The 25,169-nt window shown below is 38.5% G+C and overlaps 1 protein-coding gene and 1 long non-coding RNA gene across 3 annotated transcripts in view; one reads left to right on the top strand and one right to left on the bottom strand.

The window, feature by feature from the left end:
* Window positions 1-671: 671 nt before the first annotated feature.
* On the bottom strand, window positions 672-1,643 carry LOC125613385. Its single transcript, XR_007343958.1, has 2 exons — window positions 1,389-1,643; window positions 672-978 (listed from the first exon to the last, which is right to left on the bottom strand). It is a non-coding gene; the product is annotated as an uncharacterized LOC125613385 (long non-coding RNA).
* The window catches only part of Aqp9 (aquaporin 9), a 42,956-nt gene continuing 19,190 nt past the window's right edge, over window positions 1,404-25,169 (top strand). The window contains exon 1 of one of the 2 annotated variants that reach the window (XM_048793677.1): window positions 1,404-1,721. In XM_048793677.1, coding sequence (XP_048649634.1) covers window positions 1,611-1,721 — 111 coding nt within the window. In that variant the 5' untranslated portion in view covers window positions 1,404-1,610. The remainder of the gene's footprint in view (window positions 1,722-25,169) is intronic. The other variant, XM_015480608.2, reaches the window with a different exon arrangement.

The following is a 25,169-nucleotide window of genomic DNA, read 5'->3' as shown; positions in this document are numbered from 1 at the left end:
GTGTGTTCTTAGTTGGAATCACAGTAATAAAGTCCTGTTTCTCTGGTCTATCCACTGGGACTTGGGAACTGTATAGTCATAGGTAACTTGGAGACAATGGTGTCCATGATCACTGAACCAGGAGTTACAGCCAAAATACTAGGTTTTGACCTAGCTTTGTAATGGTGTGGCCTTCAGAAAGTTGTAAGTTTCTTAGGTCTAAATTCTAAAAATTTACCTACAGATTAGGTGTCTCCTGCTCTTGGGCTGTGCCCAGCTCTTTTCTCCAGGTCCTCTTCTTCCTCCTTGCTGCCTGCCTTCTCAGCTGGAAATGACTGAGGGCCTCCTGCAAAGGTAGGGGAGCGCCTTCTCTGTGGGAGAGTTGGGAGGAAGCACATGGTGTGGGTACTAATTCAGTGGACTGCCTTGGTATTCAAAAACTATTGCTCGATTCTATTTCATCAGACAAACCAGCTTTGAAAAACAAGGCTTGAATAATTGGCAAGACAAGAAGCCCGTCCCAAGCACAGTTTTTTTTTTTTTTTTTTTTTGCCTACAAGGATGTTAATTCATCAAATTTAAATAACCAGAAGACTTGTTTTGGGGGCATTTACCCCCTTTCATGTTTAAAAGGGATGAAATATATGCACATTGATCTCTCGTCAGCTCAGAGATCTCCATGCAGTACAGAATTTCAAGCGACTGTTGTTTATTTTCTATGTATTTTGTCTAAATCTCTCATGGTCAATGAAAAGGAGTAACTTGGTTTTCAAACTGAAGTGCTTCTCCAGAAGAACCTCAAGAAGTTGCCTTCTGGATCTTTCTCATTCATGGATCCCAAATAGCCTCCACAGATGGGGTTGAGACTCAGTCCGGAGGAGGTATCCCCATCCGGTCCCACAGACTCCCAGTGTGAAGCTTGCAAGAGTCTTTCTGTATGTTAATTTTTGCATCTCTAGAATGGTCATGGCAGTTCTTGCCAAAATCACTGAAACAATCCTGGAAGAAAATGAGAAGGATTAATCTTGTAGGATGATGAACCTGTATTTGTTTAGATTCTATAGTTTGGATGAAAAACCTCCTTTAGTAAATAATGTTTATACTGGTTTTATCTCTACCTGATTTGACATTGACAATACCAAATTACACCCCAACCACCCACTTCTTAATAGGAGGGGGAAAAAAATCAGAAGCAATTGTGTAACATGTAAATCTCTTCTGGACCAGGGCCCATCTCTGTGGTTTGGCAACACAACCAGTGCAACATCTCTTTTCTCATCTGCTGGGAGAAAAAAAAAAAAAAAAAAAAAAGAACCAACAAAGAAAAAAAAATACCTGGAGAATAAAGGTAATCATTAATCTATCAGGCACAAAACGGAACCTTCTGAGGATTTCAGGTTCTAACTCACCAATTCAAACGCATCAGCAGCCAATAGGGAATGACCATTTCACCAGAAGAAGATTAAGTCACTCTTCTAACTACGACAGTATTTGGACAGCCAGCGAACCTCACTGGAAATCTCCAGAGATCTGCCAAGAGTAGTCTTAAGTCTCCATGTTCATGTGCTGGTGAAGGTGAGGACCAGAACAAGCAGGTACTGGTGGAAAGTGGTCCTTGGAGAAGCCCCAAGATGCAGACTGAGAAGGAAGAGACGAGGAAGAGCTTCAAGCAGAGGCTGGCTTTGAAGAGCAGCTTAGCCAAGGAAACGATTTCCGAGTTCCTGGGCACATTTATAATGATTGTGAGTATTTCCTGATTTCCTAAGTTCTGACCCCATAATGTTTCCCTGGCTGCCATGCAACTGGCACAGAGTTTTGCTTTGTTTGGTTTTCTTTAAAAAATTATCAGATTCATCTCTTCCAAGAAGCAGCAAGTTAACTCCTGGCTGTTAGGCTATCTAGTGGCTGTAATGTTAAGTTTTCATTTACTCATGACATTCTTCATAGCAGTTAATGGGTCAGAGGAAGGGAAGTGGAGTGTTTTCATTTCAGGGATTTTCTTACACAGAATCTAAAATGGCCCTGTGATTGAAAAGTCAGTTGCTACAAGTTGTTGTTGTTGTGTTTTTTTCCATTAAATAATTGATTTGTATCCAGCTTGCTTTCTAAGAGCATTGAAGTGACTTGGTCACCTGGTATAGTGTCGTCAATATGTATGGGCGGCAAGAAGCAGCTTACCAGAAGAGGTGCTTGGCAAGGGTATGTTGTCAGATCCTTTGACTTCTAATAAATTAGAATCTGCACCAGGTTGGAACAGGGTATATGCTGTAGTGCAGCTTTGGTTCTGTATCATTTCCCGCTCTAACTCAAACAAATCTCTATAAAGATTCTTAAAAGGACAGTTACCAGAATCTTCTAGATATAAATTAGGGGCTGATTTTAAGAAACTTTAAGGATTTGTCCACCGAAAGATGTGCTCAGCTACTAACAAGAACTGTACCGTGTGCTTCAGTGTCACAGACTCTAGGCTTTCGTCCTCTGCATGTTCTAACATTCTCTGGATCCTGAATTTTCAGCTGGAGTCAGATCATTTGTGAGTAGAAATTATTGTCACTTGGCATTTGGCTACTACTGACTTCAACTTGTTAAAAAAAAACACTCAAAGATTTCTCTACTCTATATGTTATACTTTTCATAAGGTTGTAGAAAATTGCTCATAAACTTTGCACATTGAAAGTTCTTTGCTTGGAGAAAATACATACTAATTTAGAAAATAAACTTGTATATGTCAGGCAAGCCAAAATTGAGAAAGGACATGAACTCAGAAATTTGAACTAGGGTAACATTAAGAGAGAATCGGACATTTTCTGATCCCTGAGAGACTTTCTACTCCATCCACACAAGGATTTGAGGAGAGTTGGAGACAATTTCTTACACTCCTCACCTTCCCCTGGCAGGAAGCCCTGGTTGCTCTGACCATATTCATTCTCAGGATTTAGGTAAGGGGAGTTAGAAGGAAAGGGGAGAAAATAAAAGCCAATGATTCTTTCCATTCTAGTCACTGTTTATTGGAAAATCACTCTAGGCAAGACAGGGATTCTTGTGTCATAATTCTTGACAATTGGGCCCCAAAGAAAAGAGCAGTTGTCACCACAGACTGATTTCAGCCCTATGGTGACTTGTGGTTCTGAAAAATGAAGCAAATTCAGTTACCATGCTCAGTCCTCTGAAGAAAGTGAAAAGGAGGAAGTGAACTAAACATTTTTTTTCTGCAAATGGAAAAGTTAAGTCTCCTATTTCTACACACACACACACACACAAATTGTTTTATGATTCCAGTATTTTTTTATAAATACTTTTTAGATTTTAAGAACCTTTATTTTTTTTACTTATTTATATGTGGAGCTGAGAATTAAACCCAATGGCTCACACATGCCAGACAAGTGCTCTGCCACTGAGCCCCAGCCCCAGCCCACTAATTCCAATCTTTTGACACAGAGAAGGTGAAAGTTGCTTTGAACCATTCGCTGCTCTGCTCACGAAGCATGTCTTTTCAGTGTGAGATTATGATAATATATTTTTTGATTTTCAGGCTTCCTGTCTCATAACTCCCTCCTCAAGGTTGTTCATAGAAACCTTAATCATCCCTGCCTTTCTATCTTCAAGCCAGCCATAAAGAGATTTTTTAACTTACCTTGTCTGATAGTAGGTTATAAGACCCCCATTTCAGAAGGGATCCTGCCCCAGACCCTTGAGGAAGGAATGCTACTTAGAGGGGCTGAGAAGAATCTGAACAGACAAGGCTGGGCTGTGTTTCCCCATCTAGTGTTTTTGTTTGTTTTTAATGCTAGGAATCAAAACCAAGGCCTTGCGTGTGCCAAGCACACACTCTATCCCTGACTATCCCCCTTCCCCCACCACCAGTCTTATAGCATTACATCATACTCTTTGTCCAATCACGTTTTCACAAGGTGATCCAGACTTTAATCACATCTCTGCAATCAAGTATCCTCTCCATAAAAATTTATAAGGAGAGCTAAACACATGAGGTTCCTGGGGGGGGGGGTGCATCTGCAGAGGGCATGGAAGCTCAGCCCCACCTCTACATGTCTCATTCATCTCTATCTTCATCTTTGTAACAAATCTGTAAACCTAAGTAAATATTTCTCTGACTTCTATGAGCTGCACAAGCCAACTAACTGAACCTAAGGAGGGGTCATGGGAACCCCAAATTATGGCTGGTATGTCAGAAGCACAGATAAGACAACCTGTGGCTTATGAATGCCACCTACTGGGGGGAGGGAGTGTGTCCTGGAAGACTATTGGGGACTGAGCCCTCATCCTGCAAGATCTGATACTAGCTCCAGGTAGACTGGGTCAGAATCAAATTGGAGGCCAGTGTCTACCTCAGATCTAATTACTTGCTTGCTGGTAGGAAGAAGTCTGTACACCTTTGGGGGTCACAAATTGTTGGGTGTGGATTGTTGTGTTATGAGAGCAGAGAAAAACACAGTCTATCTTTTCTATACCCAGAACTCAAAGTGGGGGCTAAAGAAATTGTATCTTAATGTATGTTGAAAAATTACACTCGTATCTTTTGGCTAAAGTCAATCATTTTGTGGAAGGATTAATTTCTATGTTATACTTATTTCCTAAAGTGAGCCCTGATATAGATTATAATTGTAATCTTCAGTTTTGTTGAGATCTCTGGAGATGTGTAAACAAGTTTCTGCATAATCTCGGTACTTTTTTTAGCCAATGTGTTTACATGGTTTTGATCAAAGAGTATTCCGATTTTTTTTGGAGGAGGACTACAGGAGATTGAACTCAGGGGCACTCAACCACTTAGCCATATCTCCAGCCCTATTTTGTTTTTTATTTAGAGACAGAATCTCACAGAGTTGCTTAGCACCTCACTTTTGCTGAGACTGGCTTTGAACTTGTGATCCTCCTGCCTCAGCCTCCCGAGCCACTGGAATTATAAGCGTGCACCACTGCACCTCGCCAGATTGTTTTTGATTTTTTAGAAAATGTGTATTTTGCCTTGTTTTTCTAGTGAAAATAATTGCATGTTGACAAAGTAGGGAGAGGAAACATTAAAAAGATGGCAGAGGATATGCAAGATTTATCGGTTCTTCAAATTTGATAGAATAGTTTTTCTCCCAGACCCTAGTATTCTGATGTCATTTCTCTCCCCCTTCTCAAAATCTGCTCCTAGGGGAATCATCTCAAACTCATTCACACTATGGTATAAATGACACACATAAGGACCTAGTGGTAGCATTAAGAGAGGAGAAAGTCCATGAAAAAAATCTTTGTAAATTACAAATAAAACCGTCCAGTTATAAGACAAAGAATTAGCTCTAATTTGGCCTTGTAGACATTCAGATAGCCTTTCATCGCTACTATTGTTAGGGAAAGGTTTACAATACATCTTCTTTACTACAGAGAAAAATTTTAGAAGCATTGAGTCTCAGTTATAATGAACTCAATTATAATAATTTTATATTAATAATAATAACAATGAATAGTTAGCCGCTTTATTACCACCCCATAAACAGAAAAAAAGGAGGGCTGAAGGAGAGAAAGTAACTGATCCAAATCATAAAAACGTCAAACTTGATTTCTTTTTAATTCTAGAGCCTATACTTTCTGAGCCACTTCCCATTTCTGGAATCCCTTGGGGAACATCCCTGATAAATTGTACTCCCTCTGAGGTGGATGGGGACCATGTGGTAGCTGTTATTTGCTTGTGAGCAGAGGAGTTGAACTGATGGGTTTGCTGGTGAGATCAGTCATTGTACCCCAGGGCCAGTGTCTTCACAGTGAATAGACAGATGTGAGGTAAAGACAGAGCAGGAGACCCTCAAGGCCTCTGCACCATTGCTTGTGGCCTAGGGACATCCAGTAGCAGACCCTGCATGAGCACTGAGACCCCCATGGGAACTCACGTTGTCTTCCTGCTCCTGCTCTGTTACTTGACTGCATTATGATCTTGAGCAATGGATTCAATTTCTTTGAGTCTTAGTCTCTTCAAAAGGAGCTAACACTTCCTAGTGTTTTTGTGAACACTGGATACACATTACATGTAAATTTCCCAACAGAGGAAATGCTTGTCAGAGGTCAGCTCTCTTTCCCCTTCCTAGTACCTTTCCCTCATCTATGTGAGAGGACTTCTTGTGTTTGGTCTTCTCTTGTGCATCTTAAGGTACCTTTTCCCAGCTTCTGTGGTGGAGTTGTGCCCATAAACAAAGGAGACCCCATAAATGTGCATACATTAAAATTTGTTCATTTTGGTGCTAGGGAATGAACTGAGGGGTGCTTAACCATTGAGCCACATCCCCAGACCCTTTTTAATTTTTATTTTGAGACAGGGTCTCACTAAGTGGCTTAGAAACTTGCTTTGAACCTGTGATCCTCCTGCCTCATAAAAATCTCTTTGGTGAGCTGAACTTCTTAGACTCTCTAGTCATTTAGAGTCATTTCTCACAGGGGCTTTGTCTGCTCCTCATTATTCTATATGCCCTCCTCTCTTCAAACTTTCCAGTATTCTTTGATGCAAAGCTCATCTTATTGAAAATGCTGAGGCAAACAACCTGGAAGCTTCCATATTTCCTCCTGAAGTGGGATGGTATCCTTCCAGGGCTAGAGTTATGAGTAGGTTACATCTCCTCATGAAGTGGTGAGGCCCTAAATTCTTTTCTCACCCTGTCAAGCTTCCACATTAGAGATATAACTTTTGGCATCTTTAAGAGTTAAAAAAAAAAAAAAGAAAGCAACTACTTCTGTTAAAAATAGTAACCTTGATCTGCTGTGCCATGGAGGAAAATAGAAAGGAGCCAACCTGGAACACGGAATATGGAGTGGGGAGAGGAGTGGGCAGGGCGGAGGGAGGGAGGGAGGAAGCAGACGGCCAGTGGTGCTTAAGAAACTTCAGACACCACAAGTGTTTCCTACTTCCTACTTCTGTCCTCCTCCGTGACTTCATGACCAAGGTTCCTCCTTGCTGGGGTCACAGAGTTCAGAGTTCAGAGTTCCATTCTGGGAGGACTCTCAGTCAGATATGCTAGCTATAGAAGCTGTAGGACTTTAAATTATTATTCCAAAGTGTGTTCTGATCTTGGACTAGGTCTTCCTTATTAAGGAGCTTTTGAAACAAAAGAATATATGATCAGGATTCAGAAATAAATAGGAAATTTTTAAAAATAAGCCAGATAAAAGGAGACACAAACTTTGCAGGGAATAATTCAAGGTAGCTTTGGTTTACTACACTATTTATGATCCCCGGGTACTAGTAGGATAGCCCTGAGGTAGGGAAGAGCAGACAGCATTGATCATTTTTGTTGATGGCAGAGCTGAGGCCCAGGTTGATGTGATCATGTACCCTGTGAATCAGCCCAGAGCAGCTGCCCGGCCTTAGGTTCTCGGGTCTCCTTTGTGGTTTTCCTCAAGGGAGGATAATGTGCTCATCTAGGTCCTATTTTCATTTAAATGACCAATTCTATTTTCCCAGATGTTACAGGTGTAATGTAATGAAGAGACTGACCCAAGATCACCCAGCCCTTGAATGCAAGGGTTGGACTTGATATCCTGACTCTAGTCATTCCTAATGTATCATCATTTAATGAGAATTCAATTAACTCCTTTCATGGGAAAGCCCAGGAGTACTTGATTTTTATTTTTTATTTTTTTGGTGCTGGGGATTGAACCCAGGGCCTTGTGATGCAAAGCAAGCACTCTACCAACTAAGCTATATCCCCAGCCCTTAACTAATTTTTATAGCCTACAATAGGTATTAGAGGTGTCAAAGGATGGTTCCACAGAGCAGACATGATCACAACAGGGAAATTATGTAGAAGATTTGCTCTCAGAGTTTCCAGATCTCTGTGTTGCCTACACATTTTGAACCTCTTGTGACACCAGGGTTCTGAAGTGGGTCAACCATGACTTCGTGGCTTTGATGAATGTGTTGACCATGCATTACACTGTTTTTCCTCTGGTGCTTCCTTTTTCTGGATCCTCCTGGACACCATTTTTTTTGGCTTAGAGCAAAGGACCAATACGAAACTGGCCTCTAGAGACCCTATCACGCCTCTCTCTTACTTTATGGCTCATCAGCACCTGCCTTTTCTGTTTCCTCCTTGCTTGGATCTTCTAGCACATTGCTTTGCAAAGCCCTCCCTCAGCCTAAGCTTGAGATGATCAAGACTGAAGGTCACACAAAGCTTGAGCTGTCAGTTCACCTGCTGCTAGTAAGTCAGAAGCCTCTGCTGTCAACAGTGCTCTGGTTGATTCTGGCCACAGATGGTGCTACAGTTTGGATTTCAGACGTCCCCACAGAGTCTCATGAGTCCAAGGCTTTGTTGCTAGCCTGTGATGCTATTGGGAGGTGGTAGAACCTTTCAGATGTGGGGCCTACTTGGAAGAAGTTGGGTCATTGGGATATGCCCTTGAAGGGATGTGAGGACGCAACCCCTTCTCTCTTGCTCTCTCTGCTCTCCGGCTGCCAGGAGATAAGTAGCTTCCTCTTCCATGTGCCCCCTACCAGGATGTACCCACCACAGACTCAAAGACAAGAGAGCAACAGTGGACTGAAGCCTCTGAAATCATGAGCCGGACTCTCTCCACCAATTGTGATGTCATGGCTATCATATAGCAGTTCACATATGAGTGTGTTTATATCTAGACTATTCAGGGATCTATTTGTACAAATGTGCACTTGTGTCACCTGGTTTTTGTTATAATCACTTAGTAAATATCTTTTGTTTTCTGGTATTTTTGTCATTTTTTTAAAATGTTGTCTTAGCCATTTTTAACATTTTATTTCTTCATAAGAAGTATAGAATCTATTTATCAAGTGCCTTAATGACACTGTAGAAAATTTGGCTGAAATTTCATGAAATTTACATGTTATTTTAGGTAAAACTTGACATTTTTAGAATAGTGAATTTTCTCATTCATGAATAGGAAATTGATCTTCTTCCATAGGTTGTATTCTATGCTTCCTATTAAAAGTCTCATAATATGCTTTGTGTTAGTAATACATATCTTTTGTTGCATATATTTCTAGATGCCCCAAAGTTTTTGTTCTATTATGAATGGTAACTTTTTGAGTGTTTAAATAAGTAATTGTTGAAATTGGCAAATAAAAAGTATTTATATTTACAGTGTACAACATGATGTTTGAAATATATATACAATAAAGAATGGCTAAATTGAGCTAATGAACATATGAATTACACCCCATAGTTTTTCTAGATGAGAGCACTTAAAATACAGTCTCAGTCATTTTTAAGTAGACAGCAAAATGTCATTAACTATAGTTACCACAGTCTACAGTAGATCTCTTGAACTTATTCCTCCTGTCTTGCTGGAATTTTGTACCCTTTGACCAACGTCTTCACAATCTGTACTCTCCAATCCTTGGTAACCACCATTTTACTCTCTCCTTCCTGTCAGTTCCACTTTTTAAGATTCTTCACATGAGTGAAGCCATGTGGTATTTTGTCTTTGGGGCCCTACATTATTTCATTTAATGTGATGTCCTTTAGGTTCATTCTTGCTGACCCAAATGACAGAATTCCCTTCTTTTTTTTTTTTTTAAAGCTGACTAGTATTCTATTATGTATATACTATATTTTCTTAATCCACTCCTCTATTGATGGACATTTAGATTGGTTCCGTATCTTGGTTATTGTGAGTGGTACTGCAATAAACATGTGCTCCTTCTGTTTTTAAGTGTTTGCCCTCAAATTTTTAAAGAAGTGTATTCTTGAATTAAAGTTAATGTAAATCAACATCTCTTCTGAACAACATCAAAACTTTTTCACATCCTAATTCCAATAACCACTCCATCTTATGTATTATTATTGTCTAATATTTAAATTCCTTATTATTTTTGTAGTCAATTTTTAAAAGCAAATACTTATTTAAATTTAAATTAAAATGAGCTATCATTTACTAGATTGCTTGTTAATAATGTCTTCATATATATATTGCTTTCTTTCTGGGCTGATTCTTGTGGAGTACTTTAGGAATTTTTCAGGATGGGTATGTGTGGACAAATTATGTTAGTCTTTGTCTGAGTAGTTACTTGGTTTATGTGCAACACTGAATGATAAATCAGCTGGCAAGTTTTAGATCAAGTTTTAGTCCTTTTTTATTGGCAGGTGTCACCCAAACCTCTCTGTTACTGCCCTTGGCAAAACTGTCTTTGGTCTCATTTTAGTCCTTAAGAATCAGCATTTCTCTGACCACTAATGAAAGTTTCTCTTTGTTTTTTATTCTGACTTTTCACTATAATATGACTAAGGATGAACTTTTCTAGGGCTTCAGGATTCATTGTTCATCTTCAGTTTTTGCTACTTCTGGAAAATTCTCATCTTTACCTTGCCTTTCCTGTAGTCTATTTTCTCTTTTTGGAGTTCCTATTATATTTTTATACGTGCTTGACCCTCTCACTCTTTTTCTTTATGTCTCTTAATTATTATTTTATATTTCTCTCTTATTCTCTTAATCTATGCTGCATTTTGTGTAGTTATTGTCTCAAATATATCTTCCAATTTACCAATTTCCTATTTGATTGTATCTAATCTTCTGTTTAACATCTTCCTTGAGTCTTTATTTCTGGTAAAATATTTTATTTCTGTAAGTTCTTGGGGTTTTTTTTCTTAATTTCTTTTCTCACATACTTAGTTCTTTCATCTCTTTAACTTACCAAATCTAATATATTTATGTCATTTTAGGAAACTTCATTCATATCCAGTTTTTTTGGAGCTAATCATTCTGTTTATTGTCTGCTGTCATTTGTGAAGTATCTCTTCCTCAGTCTTTTGTAAACTTGCCTTGTAAATTCTTCAGGGAGGTTTTTGTTTCTCTGTGGGAATTCCATGTGGTCCAAAGTTGTATAGTCATTCTTCTGGAGCAGAAATTCACATGCTTCTGCTGGGTTTCCCTGGTATAAGACCAGCCAGAGAAGATTGTTATGAAGTGGAAAACTTGAGAAGATTGATGGATGCAGGTGCCTGTTGAAGAGCATCTCCAGAAAGAACAGCTCTCTACTTCCTTTCTCCTCATGAGTAAATCAAAGACCCCATGCTTTCTCCACACGAGGCTGGTCTGTTTAAGTACTTAGACCTTGAGTCAGCAGCTGAAGGGGAATTTCCCTGTGGTCTTCCCCTTATCAACAATGAATACAAAGGGCCAGACTTAGCTGGGAAATCTCACAGTTCCAAAGAACTGGGGGAGAAAAGTCTGTTCTGGGTCACTACTCTAGGGGCTGTAGACTCCAGAGCCAAACTCAATTCTGCCCAAGAATATACTGCTTTTAATCCCTGAGTTTTCATTTCAACCTAGAAAAACTGTTCCTTTCATTGACTTTCAAAGGAGAACTATTTCTTTTTCTACTTTCCAGAAGTGGGTTTCGTTGGTTTTTCTTTAATGACAAAGTTCAGTGCATCACGTTCTCATTACTTGACAAGAAAGGAGAACACAAGAGTAAAAGCAGAAGTTGGCTCCTCTTTACTCACTGACCCTGTTAAGATGCAACTTAAAGTAAAAGGCTGTGAGGAAGAGGAGTCTCATAAAGGTGATATAACAACCTTTAGAGCTGTTCAGATTGCCGAAGCAGTCCAGCACTGAAGCCTACTCAATACATCTAATGGGCACCCAGTTTTATGTCTGGGGTGTGATTACTACGAAGCAAAGCAAAAGATTTAAGAGAAAATATGACTTTGTTAGGTTGGCCAATCATGCTAAGAAATGGACCTGGCATTGCCAGTTGAGAACATAGGACTTGAGGGTCCAGTTCCTCTCATCCTAGAACTAGCTTACCTACTAAGACTTGGTCTAGAAATCGAGACTTTCTTATAATAAAGCCTCCCCCCAAAACTTATGGATCTATCAATAGGTAATTGGTTAAAGAAGTGGACTAGATTCAAGCCAAAGACTCCTCTGTGGCCATTAAAGATAATGTTTACATGCTGATTTGGGAAGACCAAATGAAAAAGCAGGCAGGAAAAGTTATGTGTAAAATACTCCTTCTTGTACAGACACATGCATGCATACACACATACATACACACACACACACACACACACAAACACACACACAAAAACATTTTTGACAGAACATACCAGAAAGTATTGGTATTAGTTCTCTGTGAAGAATAAAATTTTAAATCTGGGGTGGAGACCAATTTCTTATATCTATTGTGGACCCTTTTGTAATTTGAAAATTTGTACATGTTTATGTGTATTTTCCTTACCCTTTTGGTCCCCATGAAAGAATTTACCCAGTGGAATACACCTCTTCCAAGTGTTTTAAGGAGTTGCTCAAAAGTGTTCTGAAAAACCACTAGTACCATAAGATGAAAATGAGGATAATAAATAATATAAATGCATAATTAGTTTCTTATTCTGACCCTTGGGATTGTGATCAAGTTCCTTTCCAGGTCAGCATCTGGAATGAGTTGAGGGTTGTGAATGCCTAAGGTGCATCAGAATGGAAAAGGATTGTTTTTTCAGCCCAGTAGAGATCATGGAGTTTAATTGTCTCTCATTTCTGAGGCCTGAGTTGGTTCTTCATACTCTTTTCTACTTGGAGAGTACTGACATTGGCCATTTGCCTACTCACCTGACTCCCAAGTCATAGATTCCTATCTTTTTATAAGCCTTCCCTAAAAACATCTCTTTTCAAGTACAGCTGGTTCTCTTTTTTTCCATATTTTTAAAACTACAATTATTCAATCATAGTAATTGTACAAATTAATGGGTTTCCATGGTGACATTTCCATATATGTATATGTCATCCTTTGAATGTATCTACCTCCCCCACTATTCTTATACTCCCCTCTCTCTTTCTTACCTGGATGGCTGTCCCCCTTCCCCTTTCCTAATAGTCTGTTATCTATTTTCAAATCAACTTTTTTTTTTAGTTTCCACATATGAGAAAAAATATACAATATTCTGCATCTGGCTAATTTTGTTTAACATTATGATGACTTGCAATTCCATCATTTCCCTGCAAATGACATGCTTTGTTTTTCTTTATAGCAGAATAACTCTCCTTTGTGTATATGTGCCATATTTTCTTTAACCATTCATTTGTTGATGGGCACCTAGGCTGATTACATATTTTGGTGTTTTTTTGTGAATAGTGCTACAATAAATTTGGACAAGCAGGTGTCTCTTCTATATGCTGACTTCATTTCCTTCAGTTATATACTTGGGAATGGAGAGCTGGATCACTTGGCAGTTCAATTTTTAGTTCAATTTTGAGGAAACTCCATAGTGCTTTTCATCGTAGTTGTATGAACTTAAGGGTTTCTTTTTCTCCACAACCTCACCAGCATTTGTTATTTTGGGGTTTTTTGAAAATATCCATCCTGACTAGGGTAAGATGGGATCTCAGTGAAGTTCGATTTGCATTTCCCTGGTGGCTAAAAACATTGAGCATCTCTTTCATATATTTGTTGGTCATTCGTACTTCTTCTTTTGAAAACTCTCTGTTTAGATCATTTGCCCACTTATGATTAGATTACTTGGTCTTCTGTTATTCATTTGTTTTGTTTTTAGTTCTTTACATACTCTGGGTATTAATCCTCTGTCAAATGAATATCAACAAAAGTTTTCTCCTATTCCATAAGTTGCCTCTTTACTCTGTTGATTGCAAAATTCCCATTTGTCAATTCTTGTTTTTGTTTCCTGAGAAACTGGAGCCCTATTCAGGAAATTATTGCCTGTGTCAATATCTTGAAAGATTTTCCTATGCTCTAGTAGTTTCAGAATTTTGGGTCTTGTATTTAAGAACCATTTGATTTGATTTTTCACAAGATGATAAATAGATTCTAGTTTCAGTCTTCCACATGGAAGTCCAGTTTCCCCAGTACCGTTTGATAAAGAGGCTGTGCTTTCTTCAACACATGTTCTTGGCACTTTTGTCAAGAATCTGATGATATTCAGATTGTGTAGGTACAGCTGGTTCTCGAGGGGTGGCTGATCTCATTTTGACATTCTCTCAAGCCACCAAACACTTTTAACCAGAATTTCCAGATTTCAGTCTTGGTTCTTTGTGACTATTTTTGTTATGACTGAGGAAGTTTTATTTTCCAATTGAAAGACTAACTGTCTGGAAAGTTGTGCATAAATATGCATTCTGTCCTTATAAAGGGAACAAGCAGACCCACAGAGGCAGTGGTTTTGTCACAGGAGGAGCACAGGGTATGGAGTCAGAAAAATCTCGCTCCAGATTGGCATGCTGCCACTTAGGAGCAATGTGAATTTTTTGAAGTCACTCAGTCTTTCAGTTTTTAAATGGGAGTGAAGTGGTGGGAGTTATGACAGAAGTGGTATATGTGAGCATGCATGGCCAATGTGTGTATGTGTACGTGCTTTAATATACTTTTCCACATCTAGCAGTTAAAATGATATGCAGTTAAAGTTGGGACCCAAAACTTACTTACTACTTGTGTGAATGTGAGAAGTTGTCTTAACCTGTCCAAGCTTGGATCTCCTTATTTGAAAAATGGAGACAGTAAGATTACTAGACGCAAAAGGTCATTGTGAGAACGGATGGGCTAGTGTATGGAAAATGCGCTTATTTCATCAAAAAAAGCACTCAGGACACACTAGGTGTGTGTTTGTGGTGATTGTTACTATTACCGTTATATGTTTGGATATAGTCACATAACTAGGTAGGTAGATATAAGCAGGTGAAGTAGTGTGGATGTAGGGCATCCATGACATAGGCTGGAAGGACAGGGTTTTCAGAGAATGCCGTGCTGACAGGTTGCCATTTATTCCAGAAAACAAAATGAATACAGAGGCAGGAAAACCTCTGGGAGTCCCCACATTGACTCCCTTCTCAAGGATGAGGATTGTGGATTTGGTCTCTCTGTGACCACTGCTGTGGATAAAAGTTTTGCCTGCAGTCAATCCTTCATGTGAAAGTAGCCACAGGTCCTTCCTCCAGGCACTGAGAGGTTCTGGGGCATCTCATCCCTTGTCTGTTATCACCCTGGCATTTGTGGGGCCAGGAACTCACTGGCACTGAAAGTTGAATGGGTTTCTCTTCACAGACCTAAGACAGGTATCAATACCCCCAAAAGTTTATTGAGACAAAGCAGGTAACACAGAAGAGTAAAATGGGTCTGGTGGAGATAGGGAGGAAGTGCCCTGTCTCAGTGGGGACATCTGCTACCCAGACCCTCTCCACTGTGGCCAGAAAAGAGACAATGCTACCAGATTCTCCATCTTTTTAAGAGTAGTCAGAAATCCAGAACTGTATGTGTAATTTTTTTCTTTGAATATTAGCAACAATTTTTTTAAAAATTTAAATTACTATGTGGGCCAAATAAAGCACATCAATGGGTCAGTCTCACTCATAGGCCACCTTCAACTATAGGATGACAGTATGTGACTGTGCTCTAAAGATATCCTTAATCACATTCTACAAAGACAAATAGTCTCTCCAGGAAAGGGCAAATGGAGAGACTGTGGAAGTAGAAGTCTTCTGCTTGGTATCATCTCTTTATGGGATACAATGGTTTGGAGAGCTTTGTCTTCTAACTGATCCTCCAATGTGTTGGAGGCTTGGTCCTCAGTGTGGCAATATGAGAGGTGGCAGGGAAAGGTAGTTAGGTAGCCTTGCCTCCTGTCTTGCTATGTGATTTCTCCCTCTTGCAGATGCTTTTATCATTGTGATGCCATCCACCATTAGGTACTTACCACAGCTGAGCCAGTTATGGAAACATGTCCTCAAAATTTGAATGCTGTGAGCTAAATAAACTTCTTTGATTTATAAAGTACCATACCTAGGGTATTTTTTTTTTGTTATTTATAAATGACAATGAAATGCATTACAATTCTTATTACACATATAGAGCACAATTTTTCATATCTCTGGTTGTATACAAGTATACTAACAGAAAATGGACTAATACCCAAGAGGCCTGCTATTAGAAACTGAATTTCCTCATATGCAAGACCAATCCTTTTCTTTTCCTATACTATTAAACTCTTTTTCCATCCATAATAATCTCCCATCCTACCAGTTGGCAAAATTGGTTGAGGCAATAACATATAAACCATTTTTATTTCAGATAGTATCAGAAGAAAAAATTTGATCTTATAGCACCTTATATACCTATATTAATGTAATATTAGATTTAGTAATATTATATGAAGTGATTCAATAATTTAAGGTATTGACCAAGTAATTCAATAATTTGGGGAAACAAATCTCAAAAATATTCACCATCTATTTAGTCAGGCCAGATTATAAAATTGTTTCTCGGGGCTGGAGATGTGGCTCAATCGGTAGCGCGCTCGCCTGGCATGCGTGCGGCCCGGGTTCGATCCTCAGCACCACATACAAAGATGTTGTGTCCGCCAAGAACTAAAAAATAAATAAATATTTAAAAAAATAAAAAAAATAAAAAAAAATAAAATAAAATTGTTTCTCCATCTATACTTTCTCTGGGCATAAATGTTTAAGCCGTTCATTAAGAAGTTTATAATACTAATAACAGTACCACAATTCAGCCATAATTTCCTTATGATTCTCATTACTTCTTGGTTTACTACAGTTGTGTATCTTCCTTTCCCACAGGTTTGACAGCTCCTGGAGGAGCTGTGTCTGATTTTATTTTTTACATCCCTGCTACCACCAGGCACCATGATTGCATGATTGACACTCTGAAGATATATATATATATATATATATATATATATATATATATATATACACACACACACACACACACACACATACACATGAAGGAAGGAAAGAATAGCTGAGTAAATTAAGTAAATCTCCTACAGTTTGAATTTTTTAAAGGCAAACTCTGAAGTACAAATCTGGATATGCTACTTGTTTTGCACAGGTGCAATTGAGGGCAGTTTAGTGTAAGCAAAAGACACATGTGTTAACTTTAGGTTCAGAATTTCTTTCCACTAGCTGTATGTCATCATTTGAATTACTTAATTTCTTTGTCCGAAGGTTTCTTTAGATGGAAACAAGAGAGATTTTCTCCCACTCGGGTTATTATGAGAACCAAATTATACAAATATGTGTATATATACATAGGTAAATATCTCGACATATCTCTCTACATGCAGAACAAATCAGTTGATTTAAAATAGGAGTCACTGTAGGTATGCTCTTTTAATGCTGACTTCTGAATTATGAACATTGATATCATGTGATGACAAATTATCTACTTGAAGCCATTTTTAATTTAGCATATATTCCTTTCCTATTTTCAAGAAGGTCTGTGGCAGCATAAAAGGTGAAATCCTGATTCATAATTCATGTAACTGGGTTACTGTGCTGCTGCCTACGTGTGGCATAGCAAACATGCCCCAATCTGGTACTATTGGATTAAAGGAGGATATTTGCTTACAGGAAAAGTCTTTAAAGGAAAAAATAATCAAGAAATACTGACTGAGTGAGATCTGGAGGTACTGGGCATTTCAGAATGGCCACCTTACTTCTTTGGCTCTGGTTTAGTTACTTCTTAGGCTTTGGCTCTATTTCTTTGGTTATAAGTTTCTAAAAGGGCAGGTAGGGTTGGGGAAATTGTTTGACTCCATGTTGAAAATAGATATGAATTCTAGATAAGTCCCTTCAGTATTGGGCCAGTGCCACAGCAGTCTGTGTGGCTGGTGTATATGGTTCATCAGTGTGGAAAAGGTCCATTCCATCATTATCTCAGAAGCCACCCAGGCCACTCACTTCCAGTATTAGCAAGTTTGATCAGTCTTAAGGTGTAGAAGACCATGAGCCTCAGAAGAGGTGCAAAAAAAGGAAAGGGGGTTTAACTCTGCCCTACTGTCTAGTTTTCCACTAGTGAGCCTTTGATCATCTAATGAAAGTTGCTAGAAACCAAGCAAATAAAAAGCAGGAAAACAGATCTTGCATAAATATAAAAAGCTGGATAAAACCATCAACATTATCTTGTTGATCTCTGAGAAAGGAAGAAATTGGAACTGAAAGGGTTTTCTCTCTAGGTCACTGGGAAGCTTAAGTGGAAAAGCTTATGTGTTGGCTATTTTCTGAACCAAGGTGATCACATTTATTGTCACCAGAAAAGTCACTTGACTAGGAACTAGGCTCCCAAATGACCTTCAGCCTCACTCTTTTCTCCTCAAACTGATGTATCTGGTTTACAGTGAAGCCATTTTTACTGGATAAATTGATAACAGATGGCTGCTGCCTGGGGTCTCCAAGTTCTTAGCTTTCCTGGATAGTCTTTGCTTTCAACAGACAAATAGAAAAACTGGTGCATCTCTCCTGCATCGTATAGAAAATTGTGTCCTCCCTGAATATTTCCACTAATGTGGGGGAATATATGTTGTTTCTGATGACCTCCTATTCCATACAGTGTAATGGTCAAGAGTTCTGTGATCAAATGTTGGTTTTGTTCCCTTCCAATGGTACAAAATTAGACAAGTCACTTGGCCTTTCTCAGCCTCAATTTCCCCAACTGTCAAGTGGAGGTGGTGATACTTCCCTCTCAGAGTGATTGTGAGGTAATGATGGGGTAATGATAGAGCAATACAATACGCTTAGCATGGAATCTAGCATAAAAGAATGCATCAAATAGATGGTAGCTGGTATTTGTATTCCCTTATTTACACTATCCTAGACTGACGAGTCAAGACATAAACATTTACAAAAGGCACATTATTTTTTTCATTTTTGGACAGTGTCTCATGCATCAAGGAATCATAGACTTCTTGCAATAATTACAAATTTACTAGGTGGTCTCTAATCCCAGGTTGTATGCACTCACACACATTTTGCAAAGGAATTCCTAAAATTCATTGACTACTGCTTTTCTGAAAGGCCTCAGTTTTTACATACTCTTCAAACAAATATTTATTGAGTGTATGTTATGCACCATGTGTTCTGCTAGGAACATCTCGTTTTACACTTTAAAGGAAGTAATAAATATGCAAGAGATTTAAGAAAGGTCAAATACAATAAAACCTGTGGGCTGATTCTTCCCTCTCCCCATCCCCAGCAATTCAGTTCATGATAATCACTTCATCATGTTGGGTTTCATATTGTGTCCAGTAAACAGCTCATGACAGGGGTCATGGCTCAACTGGGAACTTATCAGCACTCCCAAACAGTATTTCTTAGAAATTGCACCTCTCATTTTTCACAACTTACCTTCAAACTAACTTTTTCCTCTTTTTCTGCTTTCTCTTGACAGTAAGAATAACCTTTTTTCTCCTGCTTATGTTTAAATATTTTCTATCTTTCATCAAATATTGTTTGAACATGGACTATAAAGAAGAATAAGCTACCCTGATGGACACTGTACTCTTGGTGGGGGACCACAAAACGAGGTGGCATATAATGAAGGAACGATGTATGGCTATGATTGACGGGGTCAATTGAGGCTTAATTTGTCAGAAAAAGTGCCATGAAGGAGGTAGGATTTTAGCTCAGAGTTAAAAATAGATTGTCTCTAGTGGGGGAGGTGCAGGGAAAGCACATTCCTTCTGTGCAGTACAGTGTGAGCACATGTGCAGAGGTGGGAATGACAGCCATCAGCTCAAAGAACTCAGAGTGTCTGGCCTGCGGCGTGGCTGAGCTGAAGATTCATGATGGGAGTCCTGAGACAAGGCAATGGAGTGCCCTTAATACCAGCTGGAGGATTGTGTTGGTACTTCCTGAGCGGTGGAGAGGTTGCAGCATATCTGTAGCTGTGACATCTAGCAGGGAGAATGTGTGGTGAAAGGTTGGAGGTAGGGACACTGGTCGGAGGCTACAGAAGAAGGCTCAGCAAGATATGGCACTCATTGGCTATGGGTGATTAAGGGAGGGAAAGGGAAGGAATACCAGATGATTCTAGACGGTTTGACCTGGTGATTAGGAATGGTGGAAAGCACCTCACACCAATTAATCACACCCCAATCCTTCTTTTCAAATGTTTTTCTTGCTTTTCCACTTAAATTCTTTCTATTAATTCTGCCTTGCACAGAACCTGATAATAAAAGTAGTATTTTTCTATTGTTACTTTTCCTCCCAGAGCACTAAAACCCCACCAACTATGAAATGTCCCATCTTTGGAGAATAATCACAAATACCAAAACAACTTGAAGGGCTTGTCAGCTTCACACTTCCCTTCTCTACTCCAAATCTGATTCCATGACTAGGAATGAAACAGCAACTGTTTCTAATGTCTGTCATAGATGTATTTTTTACCTTGTCTGTATGGCCAGGAAGTGAGTTAGCGGTTAAGTTCATGGGTGAAACTGTCTTAATTCATTCACCCTGAACTGGAGGCTTTTTCTTTTTCTTTTCTTTCTTTCTTTTTTTTTTTGAGTTTACATTTAAAGCATTATCCTACATTTATTATTGCCCTTTGCTATTTAGTGCCTTTATTGATGTTATCCCATTTTGACCCTTTTGAAAAATCCTATGGAGCAAGCCTGGCAGATACTGTTTTCCTCTTTAAAAGAGGAGCAAGCTGAGACTAAGAAGAAACACATTCATTTATGCAACCAACAAGCATGGTAAAAATGCATGGGATCTTATTATTTAATTACCTCCAATATATCAGAAAGTGTTATAGTAGAGACAAAGAAATTTAATATACAATCTGGAGTATTTTTTTAATTGCAAAAGCCAGTCATAAATATGTTAACAGTTAAATTACATCATGTAGCCAAATGTCCCACCGGCTGTATCAGTAGCCAAGAGTCAAAGGTATAAGGTTAATTCCTGCATTATGTTGCAGTGCACCATATGGGAGGGGATGTCCATTTCTACAACCTAGAACTTATCTAGGTGAGACTCTCTGGAATTTTGATCAACCCCAGGGATCAGATATGAAGGACAGGTATTCAGGAGAATAGAGATTTTGGGGAGAACACTATGCTCCTTCCACTTATTGGAATGTGAAAGAGACTGTGGTTCTAAGGATGGGCCTTAATAGACTCTGGAACCTAGATGATACTCATCTTTGGAACTCAGTCACATGGTTGTAAAGAAACTGGGCCACATGAGGATGCTATTTGTAGGTGTTTGGGCCAATGCCTCAGCCAAGGTATCAGTTGGCAGCTGACATCAACCACTAGATACATGAATGCACAGGCCTTCAAATTATTCCAGTTCTCTAACCTTGGAACCAGCACCTTTGAATATAAATGGAGCAGAGATGAGAGTTTGCCATGCCAAATTATGCCCAAACTAAAGATTCATAAGTGAAATAAACATGATTATTATAAGCTGCTAAATCTTGGGTGTGGTTAGTTATGCAGTACTGGATAAAGGGAACACAATATTCATGTAATATTTTGAATTACCATTGATCTTCAAATCCATTAGTATATGCTGAGTCAGGTAGAAGGTGGCTCTATTTGCAGAAAGGCAATTAGGTAGGTTGGGTTGATGAGAAAAGAGAAGTCTTGATGAGTCTATTTGGATAATATGAGTAAAAGATGGGTGAGGAGTTTTGGGCACACCGTGAAAACTAGATCTGTGTCTTGGTCATGTTCACCATTTTATGCATGGTTTTGAGGTTCTTCAAACTCTTGGAGAAGGCAACTAGATTAAGCAGGTCAGGAAGGTAGAAGAGACCTTTGGGGTCTATGTGATAGGAGGAGTTGTTTTGTAGACTCAGGAAACAAGACCCAATGAACAGGGACTACTAGCATATTATTGACTGTTGGTATAGAAGGAAACTTTAATTACTGTTTTCTAGCTAGGAAACCAGATCAGGCACTTTGAAAAAAACTAGGTACTGACTACATAGAGTAAAAAGTGTAATTGAATTTCAGAAAGGAGAGGTCATATTTGGTGAAAAGAATATGAATGGCTGATAAGCTTTCCTGAAGGATAGACCTGAAAAATAGACAGGACAGACTGCTAACAGTCTCTTTCTATATGAAGCTTATGAAGTATAAAGCTGTGGTAATTCTTAAAGTTAGAGCAGAAAAGCATGTTGAAAAATTTTATCCGCAATACCATGCAGGATAATTTTTTTCAATTTTGGAGGGGAAAAAAATACACTGAACACACAAAAGAAGGCAAACAGAATGGGCAGCCATTTCTCCACAATCAGACCATGATACACTAGAATATCCAAGATCTTTTTGCATGGTGCCAGGAATACAAGCATAGAAATACAGGAAGCAGGCAAGTACCTTTTAGGCAGTACCTATCTTCTCTGTTGCTTTTCAATCTACAATAAATATATTTTAAAATTAAGACCCAATGCTGCAAATCTAGGCTGCAATCTTCTGAGTGGTTATTCTCATGAGGATAATTGAAGCCCCCACGTTGTTCATCTCTACTCCTGTTCCTTTCCTTCAGCCCACAACATTGATTATCTTCTCTAGAAAAAGCAATTTCATCATGTAGGGTGAAAGAGGAGAACATTAATCATAGTGAAATTTAACAGGCAGAGGTCCTCCCAGGTCCACTTGAGCTATTTAAAGCTTTTATATTCCCTCTAGACTAGCACAAGTACGTGTGCCTCAGAGCCATGAAAAAGGGAAGGCGCTCATTTGGAAAGCAGTGACGGCTCTGGGTGTGTCTCCTCTCAGCCCTGGTTGTCTAGACGGGTCATCTCAGCTGTCAGTACTGTTTTATTCCTCTTTTCTGTAAATACTATTAAAATGCTAGTCAGTTTGGAAGTTGTGCCCAGAACATTTAATTGGCTTTAAATGAAAAGCCAATCTGGGTTTAATTCTGACAGTTGTTATAATAGATAGGGATTATAGGGAAAAAATGTGTCAGATCTATGTGAAATTGGTAGGCTATGAAATGGACTCGGGATTTTTTGCAAAGGGAATGACAACATGTTGCTGCTGCAACTTCATCTAATGTTCAGTACCAGGGTGTGGAGCCAAGACTGAGTGAAGTCTGAGTCTGCAATGTGCGTGTAAGGTGCAGAACAAAGGCTTCTCTCTGAGGCCAAGCTCTCCTCCCTCTCCCTACTGCCTGCAGTTAGACATACAAGGTGGATGTGGCTTAGCACTGGAACACACCAGACATCCAAAGATCATCTATGTGCCATCTATCCTCTGATTTCCTAGAGGAGTAAATGGAAATCATGCTATGTGTATTAAATATCTCTTAATATCTGTTTATAAATTCCGTTGCTGTGAAGGACCTCACAAATGAGCCCCCATGAAAGTGATTTAGAATCAATTAATGTCTATCAGAAAATTGTGTACAACTTTTCATACTTCACTTTGAGACTCTTCTGTTTTCATCCCTTGGTGAAGAGACACCATACCTGGTTATTATTTGCCTGATAAGCAGTCTTCACATTCTTAATCTTGTTTTTCCTAAAATACATTTGTTTATGAAACTTTACCTAATGTCTTCTACTTCTTGCTTGATATTGAACCCTCCTTCAAGTTACAATTGTCTCCCTTTATCCACAGTTTGGCTTTCCACAGTTTGCTACTTGTAAACAACAGAAGAAGGGTACTAATGTACTAATATATATATTATATATATATATATATATATAGAGAGAGAGAGAGAGAGAGGCTACTCTCATATAGCTTTTGTTATAAGTATACTGTTAAAATATTATAATTGTATTATTAGTTATTGTTGTGAATCTTTTACTATGCCAAATTTATAAATTAAATTTTATCATAAGTATTATGTTAGTTGATTTTCTGTGAATAAAATAAATACCAGAGATTAATCAATTTATAAAGGGGATAATGTTTATTTAGGGTCACAGTTTTGTAGGTTTCAGTTCATGATCAATTGACATCATTGTTTTGGGCCTATAGCAAAGTAGAACATCACAATGGGGGCACGTGGTAGAAGAAAACCACTCACCTCATGGCCAAGGAGCAAAGAGAGGAAGGGACTAAGATCTCGCAATTCCCCCAATGACCTAAGACCTCTTACCAGACCCCATCTTTTAGTTTCACAACTTCACAACAGCACTATCCTGGAAATTAAGCATTTAATACATGGGTATTTGGGGGAAATTTAAGATCAAAATTATAGTAGCTATGCATGTATAGAAAAAAATTCATATATACATGAATATATATCATATGTATATATGTGTGTGTATCTATTTATCTAGTTTGGTATTATGCACAGTTTTAAGCAGAAAATGGAGACTACTGCAATTTTTCTTTGGTTATGAAGTCCAAACTTAAATATTTTTCATATTTTAGAAAAAGTTTGGTCAACTTGACATATAAAAATAACTCATCTAATTATTCCTACAGACCAAAACTTTTATCTCCAGGACCATGAAGCTTTATACACTGCAATGTGATGATAGCTGATGGCCATTTGCTATCATTTTTTTCATTATCAAACTTGTATGCAATCATCCCATGTTTCACAAGAACCCTCCTTCACTGTTTCTTTAATGAACTATGATTAAACAGCCTTAGCCAATTATCTAACGAATGTGCAGAACCCATTTTTTAAAATATTAGGAAATATGTGGTTAAAAAAAGAGGGGTGTACAATGAAAAGTGTTCTTTCAGTACACAACCATATAATTCTCCTTCACCTCACCAATGACATCCAACCCCATTCCTGGTGTTTGTGTATTCATGGAGAGTCCATTTTTTATAGAAATGAATGCATACCATATATTTTAATACAATTAGCAGCATCTTCTAAAAGAAAAAAATCAAAGAAGAAGAAGCTTTAATAATATACCCTTGGGATCTTTGCATTGTGGTTCATTCAGCTCTTCCTCACTCTCTTTTATGGCTGTCTCATAGTCTGCTGAATGGATGTATCAAAGGTAAATATTTCAAACTTTAATGAATACTGATTCCATTCTCCAAAATATGTTCTACCAGCTGAAGATTGTGGAAGACTCTCTGCCATACTTCATTGTTCAGCTGTTTGCAGAGAGCTTGCTGTGAGCACAGCACTGTGTTGATTCCATAGTGAATAGAAGATGCAGTGAGTTTGGCAGCCTCAGCTCTCCAGGACACTGTAGACTCATTAGGGGAAAAGACATAGAGATAAGGAGGGCCTAGTTACAAAATCTATCCCCTGGGCTGGTTTTTGTGGCTCAGCGGTATAGCGCTCGCCTCACACATGCGAGGCCCTGGGTTCAAACCTCAGCACCACATAAACATAAATAAATAAATGAAATAAATAAATAAATAAAAGATATTGTGTTCAATTACAACTAAAAAATAAATATTAAAAAAAATCTATCCCCTACAGTTTGCCTGCATATTAGTCTTTCTAATTCATCCTACAAATGCCCATCCCATGTATTGATG

This window comes from Marmota marmota, unplaced genomic scaffold (genome assembly GCF_001458135.2).
Source record: "Marmota marmota marmota unplaced genomic scaffold, marMar, whole genome shotgun sequence".
Taxonomy (NCBI): Eukaryota; Metazoa; Chordata; class Mammalia; order Rodentia; family Sciuridae; genus Marmota; species Marmota marmota.
Note: the sequence above shows the minus strand (reverse complement) of the source record. Positions and strands in the feature narration are given on the sequence as shown.